The following is a 20,739-nucleotide window of genomic DNA, read 5'->3' as shown; positions in this document are numbered from 1 at the left end:
AATCCCAGCACTTGGGAGGCAGAGGGGGAGGCAGAGGGGGAGGCAGAGGCACTCGGATCTCTGTGAGTTCAAGGCCAGCCTTGTCTATAGAATGAGTTCCAGGACTGGCTCCATAGCTACAGAGAAACCCTGTCTTGAAAAACCAAGATGAAAAATAATAATAATATTCTCCCACAGAGTGATTTAATTTGTCAAAGGCACAACAATATCTTTCTTTAAACCAGTAGCTCTAAGATTTATGGTGTTAGCTAATTGAAATTTTATTTAATTATAAGTTTACATTCTCTTCTCACAGTAATTAAAAAGCTACAGTAAGAATGACATTTAATTTTTATTTTTACAACTCAGCCATAAACACAAAAAAAACAAAGTTGATCCCCCTCATTAGTTGTCTGTGTGCCATGACACACTTGTGACAAAATCATACCATAAACCTAGGGCAAGAGTTAACAAGAAAAATCAAAATAGCTTCCCCAAAAGGGAGGGACAGGGAAATCAATAAATTAAAAACCATAGCTTTCATTTATAAAAAAATAGTTTGAATAATCTTCTTATAAATCTTTCATGCTTACAAAAGCAAACATTACATTTAAAATAGTTATTTTTAACAGATTCATTTGTATAATGTGGTTATGGTCAGAAAAACAACTCAATGTTTTAATAGTCTACATGTTCTTTGCAACGGAGTCCACATAAATTTTTACAAATTTACAATTTAAAGTGAGAATTAACATAAGGTCAAACTAGTTAGTTAGTACCTAGATATTAAGGTTTGTCCCACTTGATACATTGTACCAAAATGTTAAATACAACTCAATGACAGGTACTAACAACAATACTTGGCAGCATGGTGACCACCCATTCCACTGCAGCTTAAAATATGTTTTGGTCAGTAAATTAACAGAAATCAAGTAATACAACCAACAGAGTTGTTTCCTGGCCTTAAGTAAACGTTAAATACATTGATAAGGCAAGGAAAAATATGATCAAACATACAAAGAAATTTCTACTTTTCAACTATTTGACACTTTAAATTAAAATTAAACAATATTTTATACTCCTACACACTGATTATCATAGCTTTATCAATAAAACTAAACTACGATTACCTTCTAGAATGTCCGGTAATGTTGGCATTAGTTGTTCCTTTTGCACTTCCATGAAGATGGTCCTTCGTCCTGTAGCTTTTTAAATTTTGGACCAAGAAAGAACCACCAACCAAATCCAATGAAAACACAGATAATGGATTCCACATAATAACCATCCAGAGCTGTCACACATGAGCCTCCAAGTTTTTTGCAAAGCTATAAAAAATAAAATTGTAACAAATATTCTATAACTTTTTTTTTTCTTGTTTGCTTTATAGAGACAGGGTCCAAGATAGCCTAGGCTGGCTTGAACTATGTACCTGAGGATAACCTGAACTTCTGAATCCTTCCTTACAACTCAAGTGTTGGGATTAGAGGCATACATCACTGAGCTTGGTTTTATGTGTAAAACCCAGAACTTTGTGCATGCTAGGCAAGCATTACACCAACTGAGCTATATCTTGGACCCATATTCTGTGATTTCATTATAGAAGTATTCAATAATTAATGTTTCTACTTTGTAAGTAAGGAGATTAATAAAATACATTTTTGAGAATTTTTTCAATATTTCACTTATTTCAAATGGTAAGCTATATGGATGTCGGTTTACTTTGTTTCTTTGGTTTTAGACAAGGTTGGACTTATGTGAAAAACAGACTGGCCTCAAATTCACAATTCTCCTGCCTCAGGCTCCCAAGTGCTGGGATTATAAACATATGCCATGGTGTCTGGCTATGTCCACTACTAGTAGGATTAAAAACAACTTTGAGCACTTACTGCAAACCATAGTGATTTTTAAAATGGAATTTTCATATTTGAATATGTGAAGAAATTTCCAACAAAATTAATTTGGTCTGTCTGAAATAAATATGGTCTCATTATATAGCCCTCACTGTTCTGGAACTCCCTATGTAGACCAGGCTGGCCTGGAGTTCATGGAGACCTGCCTGCCTCTGCCTCCATGCCTGGTCCACGAGTAATATTACTTTGAACTAATTTACCAATGAAATACTAACCATTCAGCTTTAGCTACAGTTACATGTATGAAGAGACAGTGGAGTCCCTTTTTTAGCAATGTAAATGTTAGCTATTATTTTTGCATTTCTAAGCAGTTCAGCAACTCTCAGTATGGGAGAGACTACTCTCTTTGGCTGAGTAGGAAACACCTTTACCTAAGCTAGTCTTACTTTTTTTTTTTTTTTTTTTGGTTTTTCGAGACAGGGTTTCTCTGTGGCTTTGGAGGCTGTCCTGTTACTAGCTCTTGTAGACCAGGCTGGTCTCGAACTCACAGAGATCCACCTGCCTCTGCCTCCCGAGTGCTGGATTAAAGGCGTGTGCCACCAATGCCCGGCAAATTTATAATTACTCTTAATTATGACAGAGCTAAAATATACATTTTCATACTAGAAACTAAGATACTTACTTCGATAGCATCAGGTGTTCGACAATTCTGGTTTGATGCTCCTACACATTCCTTCACTGTGAGGGGATCCACGAGCCAAAGTGCTACTGTAGAAGGCCAGTTTCCTCCCAGGTTAGACACAGTATTTAAAAGGGTCATGTATGTTCCTCCAATAAGAGGATCGCTGACCTTGGCATTGAAAGCCATTATTGACACGTACATGCTGTACAGCGTGACCTATGAGAAGAAGAGAACACTGGAATGGTGGAAGGAGGTGTAGGGGAAGCTGTAGCCACGCCTTCTTAGGGGCTGGCTACAGGTGTGCCTGACCACGCTTGTGAGGGCGTGGTCAGAGTGACGTAGTGTGATTGCGTTTTCTCTTTCGGTTTCACTTTGCTGCTTGCTGTACAGACTGCTGCCACACCGGCTGGCTAGGTCGCTCTGTAAGTAAGGCTTTTCCCTATTAAATACCCTTATATTTCTACCTGACTCCGTATTGGTAATTTTCCACAATATCTGGTGTCAGAAGTGGGATATTGGAAACCTACACCTCATTTGGGACAGGCTGTGGGTTTTCTTGTCTTTTTTTTGTGAATGTGTGTGTGTGTGTATGTGTAGGGTATTCAGGATTGAGCATGGAGCACAAGAAGGAAGCACAAACTATGGAGCCCTGTTTTCTGACTTCTATGGTCAGACTTATAAAACTATGTCTTATATTAGGATATCAAAATCATAAGACTTAAAAATTAATTTTTCATAATTTTTACTGAAATTAAGTAAATAAAAATTTATGGAGTACACACTATAAGAACACGATACTATACAGATGAATTTAAAAATGCTACTATTCCCTTGAATATACTATATACTGAAGAAATAGGAAATAAAGTAAGATAAAACATACTAGAAGTGCACACACTGCTCTGGACAAAGATAAAAGACTCATTCTGCCATATATAGTCAAAGGAGACTAAAGGGAAAGTGACAGGGATGGTGGCACTGAAGGATGTATAAAGCAAAGTTCCTACTTGCACTGTACCTAAATATAGCATAAACAAATACTTAAATATATCATTTATGCATATATACACTTATACATCTATATTATAGAAATAAACAACAAAACATGGATATGTAGCATACTCCAAAAATTGTGATAAATGACAAACTAGAGAGAGAGAAGAAAAAAAAAACTAATCTTAGGTGATAAAAACTGAGAGACAGGAATGGTGGCATACATCTTTAACCCTAGCACCTGGAAGGCAGAGGCAGGTGGAGACACACATCTTTAACCCCAGCACCTGGGAGGCAGAGGTAGGAGGATTTCAAGTTTAAGGCTGGTCTGGGACAAACACTTTCTCAAACATAACCAGAAGGAGGCAAAAATTAATTAACCCTTCATTAGAAAGGTAGAAATGATTTCCAAAACAATATTCCCCTGAGCAGCACTCTATGAAGTGTTTATAAAAATGGGATTCCAAAGTGAGTATGAGGTGATGGGGGCAGCTCAGTGGTGGAGCAAAGTCACATTAGACAGAAGACACTGAATTCCACGAAACTGAGTAACTGCCTTTCATGATAAGCTCTCTGATATCCTTAATACATGGACTGCACTAATGGCAAAAATTTTGGCATTCAGCACTCGGGACAGCTGCTGTCACGAAACACCATGTCATTTAACACATCAGAAATGATGACATTGCTGCCATATATCATACAATATTCTTCATGTCTAAGAGGCCTTGAATCTTTTTCTCCCTTAAGGCATCTGACTATACTTTGACAAGTACTCCAAGAAAATCAAATCCACAGAGATAAGCGTTTGGACTATAATAACAGTCCATACACTTCTTTCTCTAGGTAGACAGTGAGACACTGACTGGATCAAATGCTTTTTTTAAAATTCTATTTGTACCTAGTATCAACTTTGTGTAAAACAGAAATATGTATTTGACATACTGGCCCCAATAATTTTACAAGCATATAGTTGATATGATCCACTAAGAAATTCTTTATTGATTGACTAATTAGTTTTGGTTTTTTTTTTTTTTTTTTTTTTTTTTTTTTTTACAACAGAGTCTCATGTACTGTAGGCTAGTCTCCAATTCACTATGTCACCAAGACTGCCCTTGAACTCCAGATCTTCCTGTCTCCACCTCTAAAATGCTGGGATTACCGGTGTCGCATTACCATACCTAGACTCTAAATTATTTAATTGTACAGGGGAAAAAAAAAAAACTGTTGAGACTGTCAAAGTTTCAGTCAAAAACCAACAAGTTAGTATATATCTTACTTTCAAAAGATTTAGGCTAATTTTATTAAAAAATTCAGTGACTCTTCTTTTTTGCTGTTGTTTTTCTTTTTTTTTTTTTTCTTTTTTTTTTTTTTTGAGACAGAGTTTCTCTGTGTAGCTTTGGAGCCTATCCTGGTACTCACTCTGTAGATCAGGCTGGCCTGAACTCACAGAGACCCACCTGTCTCTGCCTTCCGAGTGCTGGGACTAACGATGTGCACCACCAACACCTGGCTCTGTGACTCTTTATATTACCAATAATTACAGTTGGATACAAAACTTACTGCTCGGGCCTCTGCCATTTACTTAAGTCACTTATATTTAGAATCAAAACCCTCATTCTGAAACAGCAACTTAAGTGAGGCTAGGGCAGAGCAGAGATCACTTCCGTCAGGAATTGCAAGCACATATAACACAGAAAGAAAGGCAGTTTACCAGACAGCTGCCAAAAATCTCAGAGGAAGTTCTTTAATACAAAATCTAAGTCAAAGACTACTTAAATCCAGTATCCATCTCTCTATCTTAAGAAAAGACAACAGAAATTAAAAAATCCAAATCTGAGCCAGGTGTAGATGATCACACCTACTCTCCCAGCAAGAGGAAGACTGAGATGAGTCAGGAAAATCAATGGGAGTTCCAGTTTCAAACCAATGTGAGCTACACAGTAAGTTTAAACCTAGGCTTGGCTATATGGCCAGACCCTATCTCAAAACAAAACAAACACAAAACACCTTCCCCTACATCTAAGAATAGACCAAGGTATGTATACTTAGTAAGAGTAAACTTAGTTGGCATTGTAATAAATTCTGATATATAATAAATAAATAAATAAATAAATAAATAAATAAACTCCTTTGCATGACTAACACTAAGTTGATAAGACATTAGACTAAGGTTCACCATCACATTACTTTATTGTTAATCTTAATGGGGAAACCTTGAACTTCATTAAAGTATCTGTGAATTTATTCCTCAGGGACTGGAAGATGGCTCAGTACATAAGAAAACTTCCTCTACAACTATGAGGACTTGAGTTCACATGCTCACCCGTGAATGAGTGAGTGCCTGTTACTCTAGCTTCTGGAGCAGAAACAGGCAGATCATAAGCCACCTAGTCAAAATGGCAAAGCTTCCAGTTTAGTGAGAAACCCTGTTTCAAGACAATAGAGAGAATGATAGAGTAAGACCCCCAACATCCTGCTCTGGTCTTTCCATGTGTGCCCAAGGGCCACATACTTATATAATCATATGCACAACACACACACACACACACACACACACACACACGCCATCATTTCACCCAACAGTTTACCTCTTAGCTTACCTGATGTAATGCATAACTCAGCAGCACTATAATATAGTAATATATGGGGAATCCTCCTTGATGCTCTACTTTAGGAGTCCACCAAACAAGTAGGGCATATTCTAATCCAAGCAATAATCTACAAAAGAAAGAAATATGAGTTGACATCCACTGTAAATGAAAAAAATAATCTGTATTAAAAATGGCTGGAGCAGGAGGCAGAGTTAAATGGATCTCTGAGTTTGAGGTCAGTCTGGTCTGGTCTACACAATAAGTTCCAGAACAGCCTGGGCTACAAAGTAAGACATTGCTTTAAAACAACAATTAAAAAAAAAATACTGCCTGCCCCCCCTCAAACAACAAAAGGACATGCTAGAAGGCTAAAAAGAGAAAAAAGTGGATCTATCTAGATGACACTGACATTAAAGTTGCTCCCTCCCTGGTCCCACCAATACACTCTACCCTGCAGTGCACAATACTGAACACAACCTTAGTTATTTAGCGGGCTCTCTCATTACCTGTAGGGCATGGCTTTGTAAAATATGTTTAGTGGCTGGGGACCCGCAGTGTACTTGCTGATAATCAGCGGCAGTATTATCTGCAGAGGGACCATTGGAACAGCAAGTAAAGCAAGATGTTCTTTAGGCACTCCCTCTTCTACCAGTTTCAAGCCTGTCACGGCATCTGCTGCTGAAAAGCCAATCTACAACATACAAACAGAAGTGGATTAGCTTCTGACACATGAGATGCCCATGTCAAAATACACGCAAGTCCTATAAAACCTTCAGTCTCATCAGTGACCCCTGTCAGTCACAAGTGCATAGTTGTCAAGTTATACAAGGTATATTTTGTACTATGGTTTGCTAATATTATGTACTGAAAGCAATTGAAAATGCAATATTGGTAGAACTGTAGATAGTTTTAATTACAACTAATTTCCATGTTGAAAAAGTTCAATCCAGGCCTTCAATCCTAGCTTTTATGAGGTACAGCAGCAGGCAGACTGCTGTGAGTTCTAAGCCATCCTAGTCTATACAGTGAGTTTCAGGACAGTCTGGGCTATATAGTGAGACTCTGTAATCAAAAAAGCAAAACCCAATTGGTTGAAGTGGCATGCCTGTAGGTGTAGCTGGAGAGATGGCTTGGTGGTTAAGAGCACTGGGATGCTCTTCCAGAGGACCTGGGTTCAATTCCCAGCACCCACATGTGGTTCACAATCATCACTATCTCTAGTCCCAGGGGATCTGATGCCCTCTTCTGACCTCCAGTCACCAGGAACACACGTGGTGCACAGACATACATGCAGACAAAACACCAATATACATAAAAGAAAAAAACACAATAGAAAGGCCAAAGATTAATTATAATTAGTATATAATTTTCATTTGCATTATATTCACTCTGTATGACTGAGATATGTAAAGTAACTAAACATTTACTCTTAAAACATTTATGGTAGAAATATTTGTAACACACATATCTAACAAAACAATATGTCCAGTGTGTGTGAGACACTGGACATTTTTACAATTTAAAGATAAATACAACTTTGGATAATCAAATAGCCAATAACAGCATGAAAGATGTTCTACTTCCTTAACCATCCAGTAAATACAAATTATAAACATAACAGCACTTGGGAGGCAGAGGCAGGCGGATCTCTGTGAGTTCGAGGCCAGCCTTGTCTCCAGAGCCAGTGCCAGGATAGTCTCCAAAGCTATACAGAGAAACCCTGTCTCAAAAGACAAAAACAAACAAAAACAAAAACAAAAACAAAAACATTCTGGGCTGGAGAGATGACGCAGAGGTTAAGAGCACTGATTGCTCTTCCAGAGGTCCTGAGTTCAATTCCCAGCAACCACATGGTGGCTCACAATCATCCGTGATGAGATCTGGTGCCCTCTTCTGGTGTGCAGATATACACGGAAGCAGAATGTTGTATGCATAATAAATAAATAAAATCTTAAAAAAAAAAAAAGACAACAAGGTGCCACCACATACTCAATAGAATTGCAAAAATTGTTACATGTTTTCAAGGGTGGGAAACAATCAGCTCAAACTGTTGGAAGTAAGGAAGTTGAAACTGGGGACACAAAGGGAAAACTAACAGGACATGGAAAGGAAAAGAAGCCTGTTAACCAGGAGTCTATTGAAATTGATGACATTTGAGAGTCCAGCACAGCAGGGTATAGTGGTGGCAGCCATTAATCCAAGGGAGGCAGAGAAAGCTGGGTATCTGTGAGTTTGAGGACAATTGGTCTACACAGGGAGTTCTACTTCAGTCAGAACTACATAATAAGATCCTACCAGAAAAACAAAACAAAAACCAAAACATTTGGCACAAGAACTGACCCAGAAGCCTTCCTGAGGACTGGATCTCACAGTATCAGACAGTGCCATTTAAACTGCCAAGGGAGAGGGGCAACTGTTGTCCTACCTCACTGTAAAGTCTATGAACCATAACAGTAATTGGACTGGAAAGATACCTGCAACAGTGCAACAGTGGCACTTTTATTTAGTGGGTAATAAACAGCTATCTAATCAGACTTGGGGCTCACTCAACAGTGGGAAATACATGCCTAGTACTGTAAACCTAGATAGCTATCTGTGAATGGAGATCACAGAGCTGAGACCTGAGAGGAAAACCAATTACTGCCATTTTCCTGAACCAATATAATTTCTAACTACATTCTGAATATGGCTCCTTAACCCATAAGTAAGTGTAGTTCTCACCCCTCATCAAGGAAGTTTCTCTTTACAACAGATGGAGACCAAGAGAGAGTTCCACAACTAGTTAAAAATGCAGAGAACAACTGAATGTGGGGTGTCCAACCCCAACTGATATTGTCTTATTAAAAAACACATAGCAAATTTATATACTATGACTATTAATGTAGCTATTAAAATGTAATTAAAATACTGAGTTATATAGGGATATGTCTGGAATAAGACAAAAAGAATTATAAAATTATACACAATATGATTCAATTCTACTTTTAAACTGTTGTGTAAACATACTAAACATATATATATATATATATATATATATATATATATATATATAATGTATATACTGATACATGCACACATATAATAGAGAAAAGGAGCTTAAAAAAGTAAACCAGCACTCCAAAGGCAGAGGCAAAAAGATCTCTGTGAGTTCAAGGTCAGCCTGGCCTACATACTGAGTTCTAGGCAAGCAAGGGCTATAGACTGAGACCCTATCTCAAAAACAATAGAAAACAATGGAGCATGCCAAAAAAGTGTTCATTTCTAAATGATGTGACTGAATATAATGTTATCTTCCCTGAACCTTTCTTCGAACTACTTCTCCACCATTAAAGAGGATTAACTCATTATTAAAATGAAAGCAATGAAGCTACAGGATTTACTCTAGACAGCTGTAGAGTGTTCATGTAGATGGATTAAAAAGACACTGTAAAAGTCTAGACTCAGGGCTGGAGAGATGGCTCAGAGGTTAAGACTGCTCTTCCAGAGGTCCTGAGTTCAATTCCCAGCAACCATCCATATTGAGATCTGGTGCCCTCTTCTGGTGTGCAGATATGCATGGAAGCATAATAAATAAATAAAATCTAAAAAAAAAAAAAAAAAAAAAGTCTAGACTCTGGGAATATGGTACAGCCCATTATAGTAAAATGTACATACCTTGCTTCTAGCATAATATCTTTAACAGTTTTAGGACTACAAAACTGAGACCTGTTTTATGCTTTGAGACAGGGCCTTATACTATAACCTATGCTGGCTTTGACATCACATTGATCTTCTTGCCTCAACTTCCCCAATACTGGACCACAGGAATTAGCCACAACATCTGGCTAAGCAAAGACTTGGGGGAAGGGCTCAAAGACAGGGTTTCTCTGTGTAGCTTGCAGCCTGTCCTGGAACTCCCTTTATCCTTGAATTCAAAGATTTGCCTGTTTCTGCCTCATGAGTTCTGGAATTAAAGGTGTGGGCCACCACCACCTCACTAAGCAATCCCATTTGTTTCATGGTGGATTTCTTTTCAGTATTTAAAAAAACTGAATTTTTAAATAGAGTTTTAAATACTCATACACCTCCTTATCTTTGTAAGCCACATTCTCCGTGAATGGCTTTACTACCACAATATTAAGGGCACATTCCTTCTAACAGTAGAAAGCTATTGTCACTTCAAGGTATTCATTCTCATTCCAACCATTCCTATTGTTAACAGTATTTTCACACGGACATAACTTCAAGATTCCAAGACATATAGCTTACATAGAAGTGATATTTGATATCATCACTTAAAAATATATTTAATAGGCAGGAAATATTGCTTTCTATTATTAAATCCTATAGTATTGGAAGGGGATTTATGAAAAATGACATTGAAAGTACTCCATGATAATGATAAATTTGTTTAAAAATCTTACCTTTGAAGTTAGAATCAGAAGGCAAAATGCCAGAACTGCTGGCATTTTTATAATTGCAAACAGCAGCTTGTAAGTATCTGTGATCCCTTGTGTTTCTTCTTTTACTGTTGACACTTCCTTGTTTTCTTTTTTCAAAAGAGCTACTAATGTCGTTGTTATTAAAAATACAGTTCCCCAGAAAAAAAGAAAATCTGAAATTAAGAATGTTTTAGTCTACAATTAATTTTTGAAATGTAACTTCATTTCATAAATAAAATACAACTTTCCTTAACAAAAAAAGGTAAATTTTATGCTATAAACTTTGAGGTATAGCAGATAAATGAAATAGTTCTGACTTTTTAAACATATAGACACAATATTGACCAATACTTAACTTGAGGGGTGAGTTACAGATGTAATTAATTTTTTTTTAGGTAGAGGAAAGAAATTATTTCACATCACATAAGGATCATTAGTTACACTTCTATACCCAAGTATCTCCTATGCTATAATTATGGCAAGTTAGATGATAAAGAATGCATGATTGAACCAAGCACGGTGGTGCATGCCTGTATTCCCAGCACTCAGGAGGCTGAGATAAGAGTGTTTGAGCTAGCTTGGGTTACCAAGTTAATCCAAGGCCAGCCAGAGATACACAGCAAGACTGTCTCAAAAAAGGAAAAGTAGTCAGGTGTGCTGGAACATCCCTGTAATTCTAGCACTTGGAACGCAGAGCCAGAAGGATCAACAGTTAAGGTCATCCTTCATTAGTGAGTTCAAAGCCAACCCTGGAGTATATGTAGCCATGCTTATAAATAAAAAACTAAACACTCCATCCCAAACTAACCATGTGATTATTTGCTTCAAAATCTCCTGCCCCTAATGTGTGTGTGTGTGTGTGTGTGTGTGTGTGTGTGTGTGTGTGTGTTATGTGTGTCAGGGTGCAGATTCATGTAGAGGTCACAGAGCAACCCTGGGGGATCTATGGATTGTATAGATTGAACTCAGGTGGTCAGGCTTGCACATCAAGTACCCACTGAGCTCTCTTTGCTAACTCATATTTTAAATTTTTTATTTCTAAACTTTTGACCATGTTTAATCTCTTTAAGATTAACATCTTTTCAATATCTTAGATGTAGACACAGTGTACTGTCTGTACTGTTTCATGGAAAGAGCTTTAACAAATGTATAGTTTAGAGAGAATGACCTACAAGAATCTTCATGATGCACAGGCCAGAAGTGCTTTGCCTGTATGTAAACGCACTTTGTGTTTCTGGTGTCCATGGAGGCCAGAAGAGGTTACTGGATTCCCTGAAACTAGAGTTACAGAAGGTTATAAGTCACCACATGAGTGCTGGGAACCAAACTCAGGACCCCTGCAAAAATGAGAGCTCTTAACCAGAGTCATCTCTCAAGCCCTTGGCTGTTTTGTTTTTAAGTTATGGATTCTAATATGCAGATTTTCTAGACAATATGTATTTATCTCTTTATCTACTTAGGCAATGGTATTTCTTTCATATAATTCCATGTTTTGTTTTGTTTTGTTGTTTTGTTTTTCAAGACAGGGTTTCTTTGTGTAACAGTCTTGGCTATACTGGAACACACTTGGTAGACCAGGCTGGCCTTAAACTCAGTGAATTCTGCCTGCCTCTGCCTCCCAAGTGCTGGGATTAAAGGCATGGACCACCACCACCTGGATGATTCCATGTTCTTTAAATTCCTCAAAACCATTAGCTAGTTAAACTGGTCATGATGGTGCATAATTTAAGTATGTGGATCCTGAGAAGGATGGAAGTTTGACACCAGTCTAGACTCCTTTCAAAAACTAAGGATTAGTCAAAGGTCAATAGCCCTAGCACTGAGAGGGCTAAAAAGGAAAAGTTCCCACTGGTGAATGGGATAGGGACTTAGCACAGTGGTAAACAGTTTGCCTTTTATGCAGTACTACTGGGTTCATTTTCCAGCACCAGGGGCACACAAATAAAAACAGAATCCATAGACTATAGTTTCACTATTACCAAGTTACAGAAACCTCAAAACTAGTTAACCCTTAAAATTTAAAACTCTTTAACTCAAAATGTTCAAAACAAAATCAAAAATCCACTATAGATAGAAAAGTTAAACATTAAAGTAAGCTATTTTAGAATCTTCTGACGAACAAAGTTCACATTCCAGTTATTCAAACAGCTATTCAAAAAAAACAAAAAAACAAAAAAATGCATCAGTCTAAATAAAGAACCAACCATGAATAATGTCAACTGCTATCTCTACCAGTCAATGGCTGGCTATTCCAGGACGTTCCAATGTTCATCTCTACTTCCTAGTTGGAAGGCACTCTGATTTGCAGGAGGCCCTTAGAATCCTGTCACTTAGCCAACTTAAGAATGCTCATATTAACCACCATTGCCATGCAGCAGATTGCTAGATGTGGACCACTTGTGAAACTACTTGTAAAAAAGGTGGAGAAAGATCAGAAATTGAGAAAGTAGAAATCTCAATCCACCAAAACACAAAAGAAAAATGTGACCCATATTTAAAATGTGAATATTTTAAAAATGTGCACTTGTACATCAAGCAAATGCCCACAGATCTTTAACTCAAAATTTTGCTATTTTATCAGTTTTCTCTATTCACTGAAGAGTACTGATCAATATGATTGTGTTAATGTCACAGGCTAGCTTTTAGTGATAGTTGAAAGAAGCACATTTTAACAAAACAGGAAACATACTTCAGTCATCTACCATACAGATTCCTGGTAAATAAATAAAAAAAAGCATACATAGGGACACATGCTTGTAATCTCAGTATTCAGGAGGCTGAAGCTGACTGAGTTTGAAGTTGGCTTTGCAGACCCTTAAAACAATTCAGAAATTATTCAAATCCAGAAGGACAAATATCACATGAATCTAGAAGGGGGAAAAATGTGTGTGTGAACTATCTGAAGGATGTGTTATGGTAGAGAGCATGAGCAAAGTACATGTATAAATGTATGAAAATCTCGTAACGAAAACCAATATTGTGTTAATTTTAAAAAAGAAATGAAGTAAAATATCTTGTGCATCATTTAAAAACCTAAATGCAACCAAAAGAAAGATCCCATCAAAAGTTTCGTCAAAAGCATTCGTAATTGTAAAATAAACAACATAATAACATTAAGTACACTACCTGAAAGAGTAACGATTCCCCTGGGTTGAGGCTGAAACCGCAAATATTTGTTACAAAAGTCAGCAGATTCAAGAGCCAAAAACAAAACATTGCCCAAAAAATAGCCTGCTGTTTGGCCCACAGAATTGCATGTGGAAGCATAGCCCACGTTTTCCCGGGATAACATTGTTAACGCCCAACCGTCCACAGCGATGTCCTGTGTGGCAGCCAGGAATTCAAACAAGAAGAATGTCACTGTAAGAGCAACGACATCGGGTGTTCTGTCATCAGTATTTCCGAGCAAATGGTCCACTTGAGTGGATAAATATATCATGAAGATTCCTAGTATGTATTGAGTAGGGACAAGCCAGGATTTGCGACGACCGAAGTTCTTAAAGTAGACAGCATCAACCAAGGGCGCCCAGAGCAACTTAAGGCTGAAAGGCCAGAAGACAAAACTGAAGAAAGCCTGGTCTGTATAGCTAACATTTTTGCTCTGCAAAATGAGGGGGATGCTCCCTGCCAGGCCTAGGGGAATGCCCTGAAGCACGTAAAGAAAGAGCAATAACAAAATGCTACTTAGTTCGGCTCTGTAGCTCCGCGGAGCTTTTGGGAAGTCACTGGCGCCGGCATCCCCAAGTAGGGCTTCTCGGTCCCCCTCCCCGCCCACCAAGTCCGAGTGACTGTCATCCCAGGCACCGGGCGGCAGCGGGCCACTCTTCATATCCAGAGCGTGGCTGAACATGCCTGGCCGCCGCTGCCGACTGCTGTCCTTGTGGGAGATGGTCGGTGACATAGCAGAGACGACACAGAGCCCGGTTTGTGGTAGCCTGAGGCTGGCGTTTTGGATCAGTCTAGTCCCAGGTCCAAGGGTCTGGACCAGGGTCTCGAAGACTCACCGCCAGGAGGGCGGACGCGGGGAGACTAGTCGCTGTTTTGCAGCACAGAGCCAGATCCCCGGCAGGTGGCCCAGGCGAAGCCTGAGTCGCTGCCCGGAGAAGCGACTTCAGGGAGCTTGCAGGAGCTCCCCCGGCAGCCACGCCGGGATCAAGGCTGAGGGAGTGGGCCGTGGCGCTACGATGGTGGCGGGCTCGCCAGTGCAGCGGGACCAGAGCGCCCGCCCGCCTGCCTGCAGCTGCCTGGAGGGCTCTGCTGTCACTGCAGCCGCCACTCTCCACGGCCAACACCAGAGATACAGGATGACTTCCTGCCTCGCGCTTCGGGAAGTGGTGCGCTTTCCAAATAAGTCCCCTGCCCGCCTCCAGACCTCGGCAACCAATCAGGACAAGCTCCGGTGGTGGCGTTGGCAAACAACGTTTGCAAGGAACCATGAATTCCCTCGATTCTGACTCCAAGGGAGGAATAACGCTCGCGTACCGTGCGTCCAGGATGAAACGACGCAAATACCTTGGTTCCGTCTGCGCATGCGCTTGCATGGACCTCGTGGGCCTAGGCTATTGGGCCTCCATCGCCACGTGAGCACTTTTTTTTTTTTTTTTTTTTTTTGAGGACTATCACATTGCTTGGTAATAATGTTTGCAGGGTCAGAGGCTGCAGTGACTGTAGGAGAGTTTGTCTTTGTACTTATTTAATTCACTGCATAGCTTCCCGCTGGCAATTGCGTAACGCTTCCGCTTTGTGGGCCCGCCAAAATGGTTACCAAGGCTTTGGTGTCAGCACGCAGGTCGCTTTGTGCCCGACTAAATGGAAATGCCGGTACCCTACACACCGAAGGAATGAGGCGGTCCAGTTTCCCCAATGTGATGGAATACGTGTAGGGGACCGCTATGTACACAGGGTGAATGAGATAAATTTCAATCTGCTGCATCTTATTTTTACGCCACTGGAAATTTCTCGATGCTAACATTCTGGGCATCCATAGTTAGGAATTTTAAGCAGCCTCCCTTTGTTGCTGTTTTTTGACGAATCGTTGGAAGCTCTTGGAGCTGGAAATGTTGAGATAATAGATTTAGTGTTTCAGTGATGCCGAAGGTGTTCCAAAAACATTATGAAATCCATAATTGGCCAGTTTTCAAACGTCACTGCAAACATAACAGCACATGCTTTGTCATTTTAAAATGCTTTAAATTTTGTTGTGCGTTTGCTGCCTTTGCATTTTTCTTCTTTCCGCAGCTTATTAACCATTTAGCTGATTCGCCATATTCTCTTTTCATTCTCCGTCTCTCCCTCCTCCTTCCTCTCCTCCCTCTTCCCTTCTTCTCCAACTATTTTCCTCTTCCGTGTGTGTGTGTGTGTGTGTGTGTGTGTGTGTGTGTGTGAGAGAGAGAGAGAGAGAGAGAGAGAGAGAGAGAGAGAGAGAGAGAGAGAGCGAATGTTTGAAGGGGAATTATGTTGGTGAACAAGCAGTAAGCATTCACCTACTGGGGCATCTCTCCAGTCCTTGCACCTACACAGGAATTTGAGACTATTAATGTTATTGTTTATTATTATTATTATTATTATTATTATTATTATTATTAACTTTTCTATTGTTTTGAGGCTGGGTCACACTGTAGCTCAGACTAGCCCATAAAACCCAGACTGCTCTCAAACTTACAGCCATCTTCCTGTCTTAACCTCCTGAGTCCTGGTTTTGTATAATGAGCATATATATATATTTTCTGATATATATATATATATCAGAAAATGAATGGCAACCATTAAGTCTTCTAGTCTTTGTTAAAGAGATGGTGGTGGTGCATGCTTGTAATCCAAAAGAAATTTCTGGCCATCTATAGCTACATAGCAAGACTCTTTCTCAAAAATTGAAAGGTGGTGGGTTGGGGGGCTTGACATACACCTTTGATCTCAGCACTCAGGAAGCAGAGGCAGGCTGGATCTCTGAGATTAAGGTCAGCCTGGTCTACAGAGCACGTTTCAGGATAGGCAGGGCTACACAGAGAAACCATGTCTCAACAAAACAAAAAATATTGGAAGAGAAAACAATTTACAGTGTTATTATCTAAGTGAGACCAAAAGTTTCAATTTATTTTTTTCTTTTTGCAACAGGGTCTTACTCTGTGGTCCTAATTGGCCTAAAACTCATCTTGTAGACCAGGCTGGCTTTGAACTCACAGAGCCACCTGCCTCTGCCTGCCTGCCAAGTGCTGGGATTAAAGGAGTGTACCACCAAAGCAGGCTCTGGCCCTTCTTTTTGTTTTTGCTTTTTTAAAGAAGGGATCTCATGTAGCCTATGCCAGCTTTGAGCTCCATATGTACCTGTTAGGATGGTCTTGAATCTCTCCTGATGCTCATGCTTCCACTTCCCAAATGCTAGCCTTAACAGCATTTACTGTCATTCCTGTAGAAGTCTCAATTTCACTGAATACAGAATAAGGTTTATCACATATATTTTTGCATTGCAAGGGTTTCAGGAAGTAGCCTACAAGACCTTATTAATTTGAATAAAAGCAGCCCTCATTTATTTAACTACTTAGTCATCAATAAGTGGCACTGTTTAGGATTAAGAAATGTGCCCTTGTTGGAGTAGGTGTTGCCTTGTTGGAGGAAATGTGTCACTGGGGATGGACTTTGAGGCTTCAGAAACCCAAGCCAAGCCTAATGGCTCTCTCTCTTCCTGCTGCCTATGGATCTGGATGTAGAACTCTTAGCTCCTCGCCGGGCATTGGTGGCGCACGCCTTTAATCCCAGCACTTGGGAGGCAGAGGCAGGTGCATCTCTGTGAGTTCGAGACCAGCCTGGTCTACAAGAGCTAGTACCAGGACAGCCTCCAAAGCCACAGAGAAACCCTGTCTCGAAAGACAAAACAACAAAACAAACAAACAAAAAAAAAACAAACAAAAAAAGAACTCTTAGCTCCTCTATCACCTGTGTGCTGTCTCCCTGTGTGCCTTTACACTACCTGCAATGCTGATAATGAACTGAAGTTCTGAAACCGAAAGCAAGCCGCAATTAATTGCTTTCCTTTATAAGAGTTGCTGTGGTCATGGTGTGTCTTCACAGCCATAGAAACTTGACTATGACAAAGGCTGTGTAGTGTCAAGTTTTTGTTTGCTTGGCTTGAAGAGAAAATAATGAGTTTGCATTTCTGAAGGTGGGGTTTAAATGAGTTCACCTGACCCAAGATAAAAGATAAATAGGTGTTTTATTGGGGAGCAATGTACACAGATGAGAGTAAATAACCACTGCAGCCTTCCTGCTCCAGAAGATGCAGTCTCTGCCCTTCCGATGCTCTCCTCGACCCAAGAGAGAGCCGCTGCTCCTCTACCTTAAAGGGGTCACCTGAAATCAGGACCAAAGGGTGTGGCCACTACTACAAGTTATGCCACTACATATTTCTATTTGTGTTGTTTCCCTTTACTTTGAGATGGGACCTTGAGTTCCACACATAGTAGACAAGAGTTCTACCACTGAGCTAACCCCATACCTTTTATGTGTGTGTTCCTTTATATGTGCATATAAAGACTAGAAGACAACCTTGGGTGTTGTTCCTCAGGTTCTGTCCACTCCTCACCCCTTGGCCCCATGGAGACAGAGTCATATTGGCCTGGTATTCACCAAGCAGGCAAGCAATTTCATTGAGTTTTCTAAGATGATGCATTAATACTACAAACATAGGAAGTAGATGCCTATAAAGTAGCTTCTAGACTAATAGGTAGTCTTATTTAGATCTCACTTTTTTACATGTACTAACGTGTGTGTGTGTGTGTGTGTGTGTGTGTGTGTGTGTGTGTGTGTGTGTGTTCTGTGTTAAACTTTTAAGTGCTATTCCTGTTTGATATCATACCTTTACAGGTGCATTAACCCTCTCTCTTCCTAATTCTCTGCAGTTCCTAATGTTTTTCCTGACTATATTTATGTCATTTGAAAAACTGTAGAGTAGATTCATAATATGTAACCTTTGAGATCAGCCCCACCCCTGGCATTAGTATCCTTGAAATCCAAATATGATGCTTATATATCAATACCATCCACATATATTATATTTTTCCCTTTTAAATGCATAATAGTCATTCATTTTATGGATGCCACATCAGTGGAGTTATTGTTTGATTTTGTTGTGAGACAGGGTCTCACTGTGTAGCCTAACTTGTAGGGTCAAATGAACAAGTGAGTTTATTCTAATTTTTAAAAATTCTTTAACAATACCTTAGCCAGATGATGGTGGTGGCACACACCTTTAATTCCAGAACTCGGGAAGAAGAGACAGGCAGATCTCTGTGAGTTCGAGGTCACCCTTGTCCACAAAGCGAGTTCCAGGACAGGCTCCAAAGCTACACAGACAAACCCTGTCTCGAAAAACAAACAACAACAAAAACCCGATACTTTACATGTATACAATGTATCTTGATCATATCCAGTCCTCCCACTTTCCCCAATAGAACCCACTCCCATCTATATAGTTTCTTTCTTTCTTTTTTTTAGAGCTCACTGAGTTCAACTAATGTTACCTGCATGTGCATGTCTTTGGGGCTAACCACTGGAGCATGGGCAACCTACCAGCAGCCATTCTCTGGAAGAAAAATGACTCTTCTAGCAGCCGACAATTGTCAACAGCTCCTAAGTTAGGGGTGGAAACTTCTGAGTCCCTCTCCCATCCATGCTGTAATGTTGACTGGATTGATCTTGTACAGGTAATCATAGCTGCTGTGACTTCATGAGTGCAATGGCCATGTCATGTTCAGAAGACAGCATTTCTATACCATCCTCCAGCTCTTACATTGTACCTTGGGTCTTGGTGGGGTGGCAGGCAATGGTTAATATAAATGTCTCATTTAGGGCTGAGTACTCAACAATCACTTATTCTCAGCACTTTGATCAGTTGAGTCTTTGTATGGACCGCTGTTCACTGTAGAAAGAAGGTTCTGTGATAAAAGTTGAGAGCAGCCCTAATCTATGGGTATAATCATAAATATTTAGAGAGCAGTTTGACATGTTCATTTAACAAAACAAGAATCATAAGTTTCCCGTCCCAGGACCTCTGATCTCTCCAGTAATGGGCTTTTGACTAGGCTTACAACAGTAGGCATGAATTGCCTTTTATGGAGCAAACAGCAAATCTAATCAGTAAGTAGTTGGTTAGCCTATTTGCTTATTTTTGTTGTTGTTGTTTAGATAAGGTCCTATTATTTTAGAAGGGGCCCCATATAGCCCTTAAACTCACTATGTAGTCAAGGATGGCCTTGACTTACCAAGTGGTTATAGGTATGTGCCATTATGCCTGACTTTGATCAGTATTTTAATAATTTCTTTCAAATATTACTCCTTAGCTATAGTGCTGATTTCTCTTTAGTAGTTATGTTTTGGGAATCTCTCTTGAATAAGCACTCTGACACCAGTGAGAGTGGAATAAAGATGTCACCAAAGCCAGGACAGTTCCTGAAAGCCCCTGGAATATTGTAGGGGACATCGTAACCACGCCTGCTCAGGGCTGACTACAGTGTCCCCTACAATATGGGGCCCAGTTTATACTCTAAAACCACATGAAGTGAAGCAATCGAGATTTTACAGAAGCCTGCCTGGCACTCAGCTTTTTGTTTCCTGAAAACATATATTATAGTTGACAGGTGTAGGCTTCTGTGATCAGATTGTTGACCTATTGTGTTTTAGCTATTTCTCCAGGTCCTTCTGTTCCAGGTGTCAAAGTTAAGTCATGCTTGGAAATGAGCAGTACAAGCAGTGCTAAGAATTGGTCTTTTCTACCTTATTCTAATTCAGTGAAATTACCATCTATTGAATATTAAATTTCTGAATCCAACTAAACAAAATTACAAACAACTAGTGCAAAATTTTAGGGAAAAGTTTTGTATTTACCCAATTCTGTGTTTGTATGCATAATGTTTTGTGTATAATTTTATTTTTTAATGAATAGTGATAATACAAAACAAGCAAAACCAAAAACAACCTTCTAACTAAAAAAAGCCTACAGCCAGATGTAATGACACCCATGTTGTAATCATAGCACTGAAGAGACTAAGGCAAGAGGTTCACAAGTTGCAGGCTAGCCTGAGCTACATAGTGAGTTCTGAGATTACAGGCCTGCATACCATACCCAGCTCAGGGTGTCTTTTATAAAGTCATTAATTCCTTTTATGGAGGCACCATTTTATGGTCTACTCATTTCCCAAAGGCTCCACATTCAATGATTAGGGGTT

General features: G+C 39.5%; 2 protein-coding genes across 3 annotated transcripts in view; one reads left to right on the top strand and one right to left on the bottom strand.

Moving 5' to 3' along the window:
* Positions 1–235: 235 nt before the first annotated feature.
* On the bottom strand, positions 236–19,219 carry Slc33a1 (solute carrier family 33 member 1). 2 transcript variants are annotated; one of them, XM_027391721.2, is made up of 7 exons: positions 19,085–19,219; positions 13,646–15,666; positions 10,502–10,692; positions 6,605–6,789; positions 6,108–6,225; positions 2,512–2,727; positions 236–1,304 (listed from the first exon to the last, which is right to left on the bottom strand). In XM_027391721.2, the coding sequence occupies exons 2-7, from the start codon at positions 14,418–14,420 to the stop codon at positions 1,137–1,139; spliced, it is 1,653 nt and encodes a 550-aa protein (XP_027247522.1). In that variant the 5' UTR covers positions 14,421–15,666; positions 19,085–19,219; the 3' UTR covers positions 236–1,136. The 2 variants fall into 2 exon arrangements, with proteins under 2 accessions (XP_027247522.1, XP_027247526.1); XM_027391725.1 differs by lacking the exons at positions 10,502–10,692; positions 19,085–19,219 and having other exon boundaries at positions 13,646–13,786.
* The window catches only part of Gmps (guanine monophosphate synthase), a 63,935-nt gene continuing 58,172 nt past the window's right edge, over positions 14,977–20,739 (top strand). Inside the window, exons 1-2 of the mRNA XM_027391718.2 lie at positions 14,977–15,099; positions 19,010–19,218. Coding sequence (XP_027247519.1) covers positions 19,072–19,218 — 147 coding nt within the window. The 5' untranslated portion in view covers positions 14,977–15,099; positions 19,010–19,071. The remainder of the gene's footprint in view (positions 15,100–19,009; positions 19,219–20,739) is intronic.

This window comes from Cricetulus griseus (assembly GCF_003668045.3).
Source record: "Cricetulus griseus strain 17A/GY chromosome 1 unlocalized genomic scaffold, alternate assembly CriGri-PICRH-1.0 chr1_0, whole genome shotgun sequence".
Taxonomy (NCBI): Eukaryota; Metazoa; Chordata; class Mammalia; order Rodentia; family Cricetidae; genus Cricetulus; species Cricetulus griseus.
Note: the sequence above shows the minus strand (reverse complement) of the source record. Positions and strands in the feature narration are given on the sequence as shown.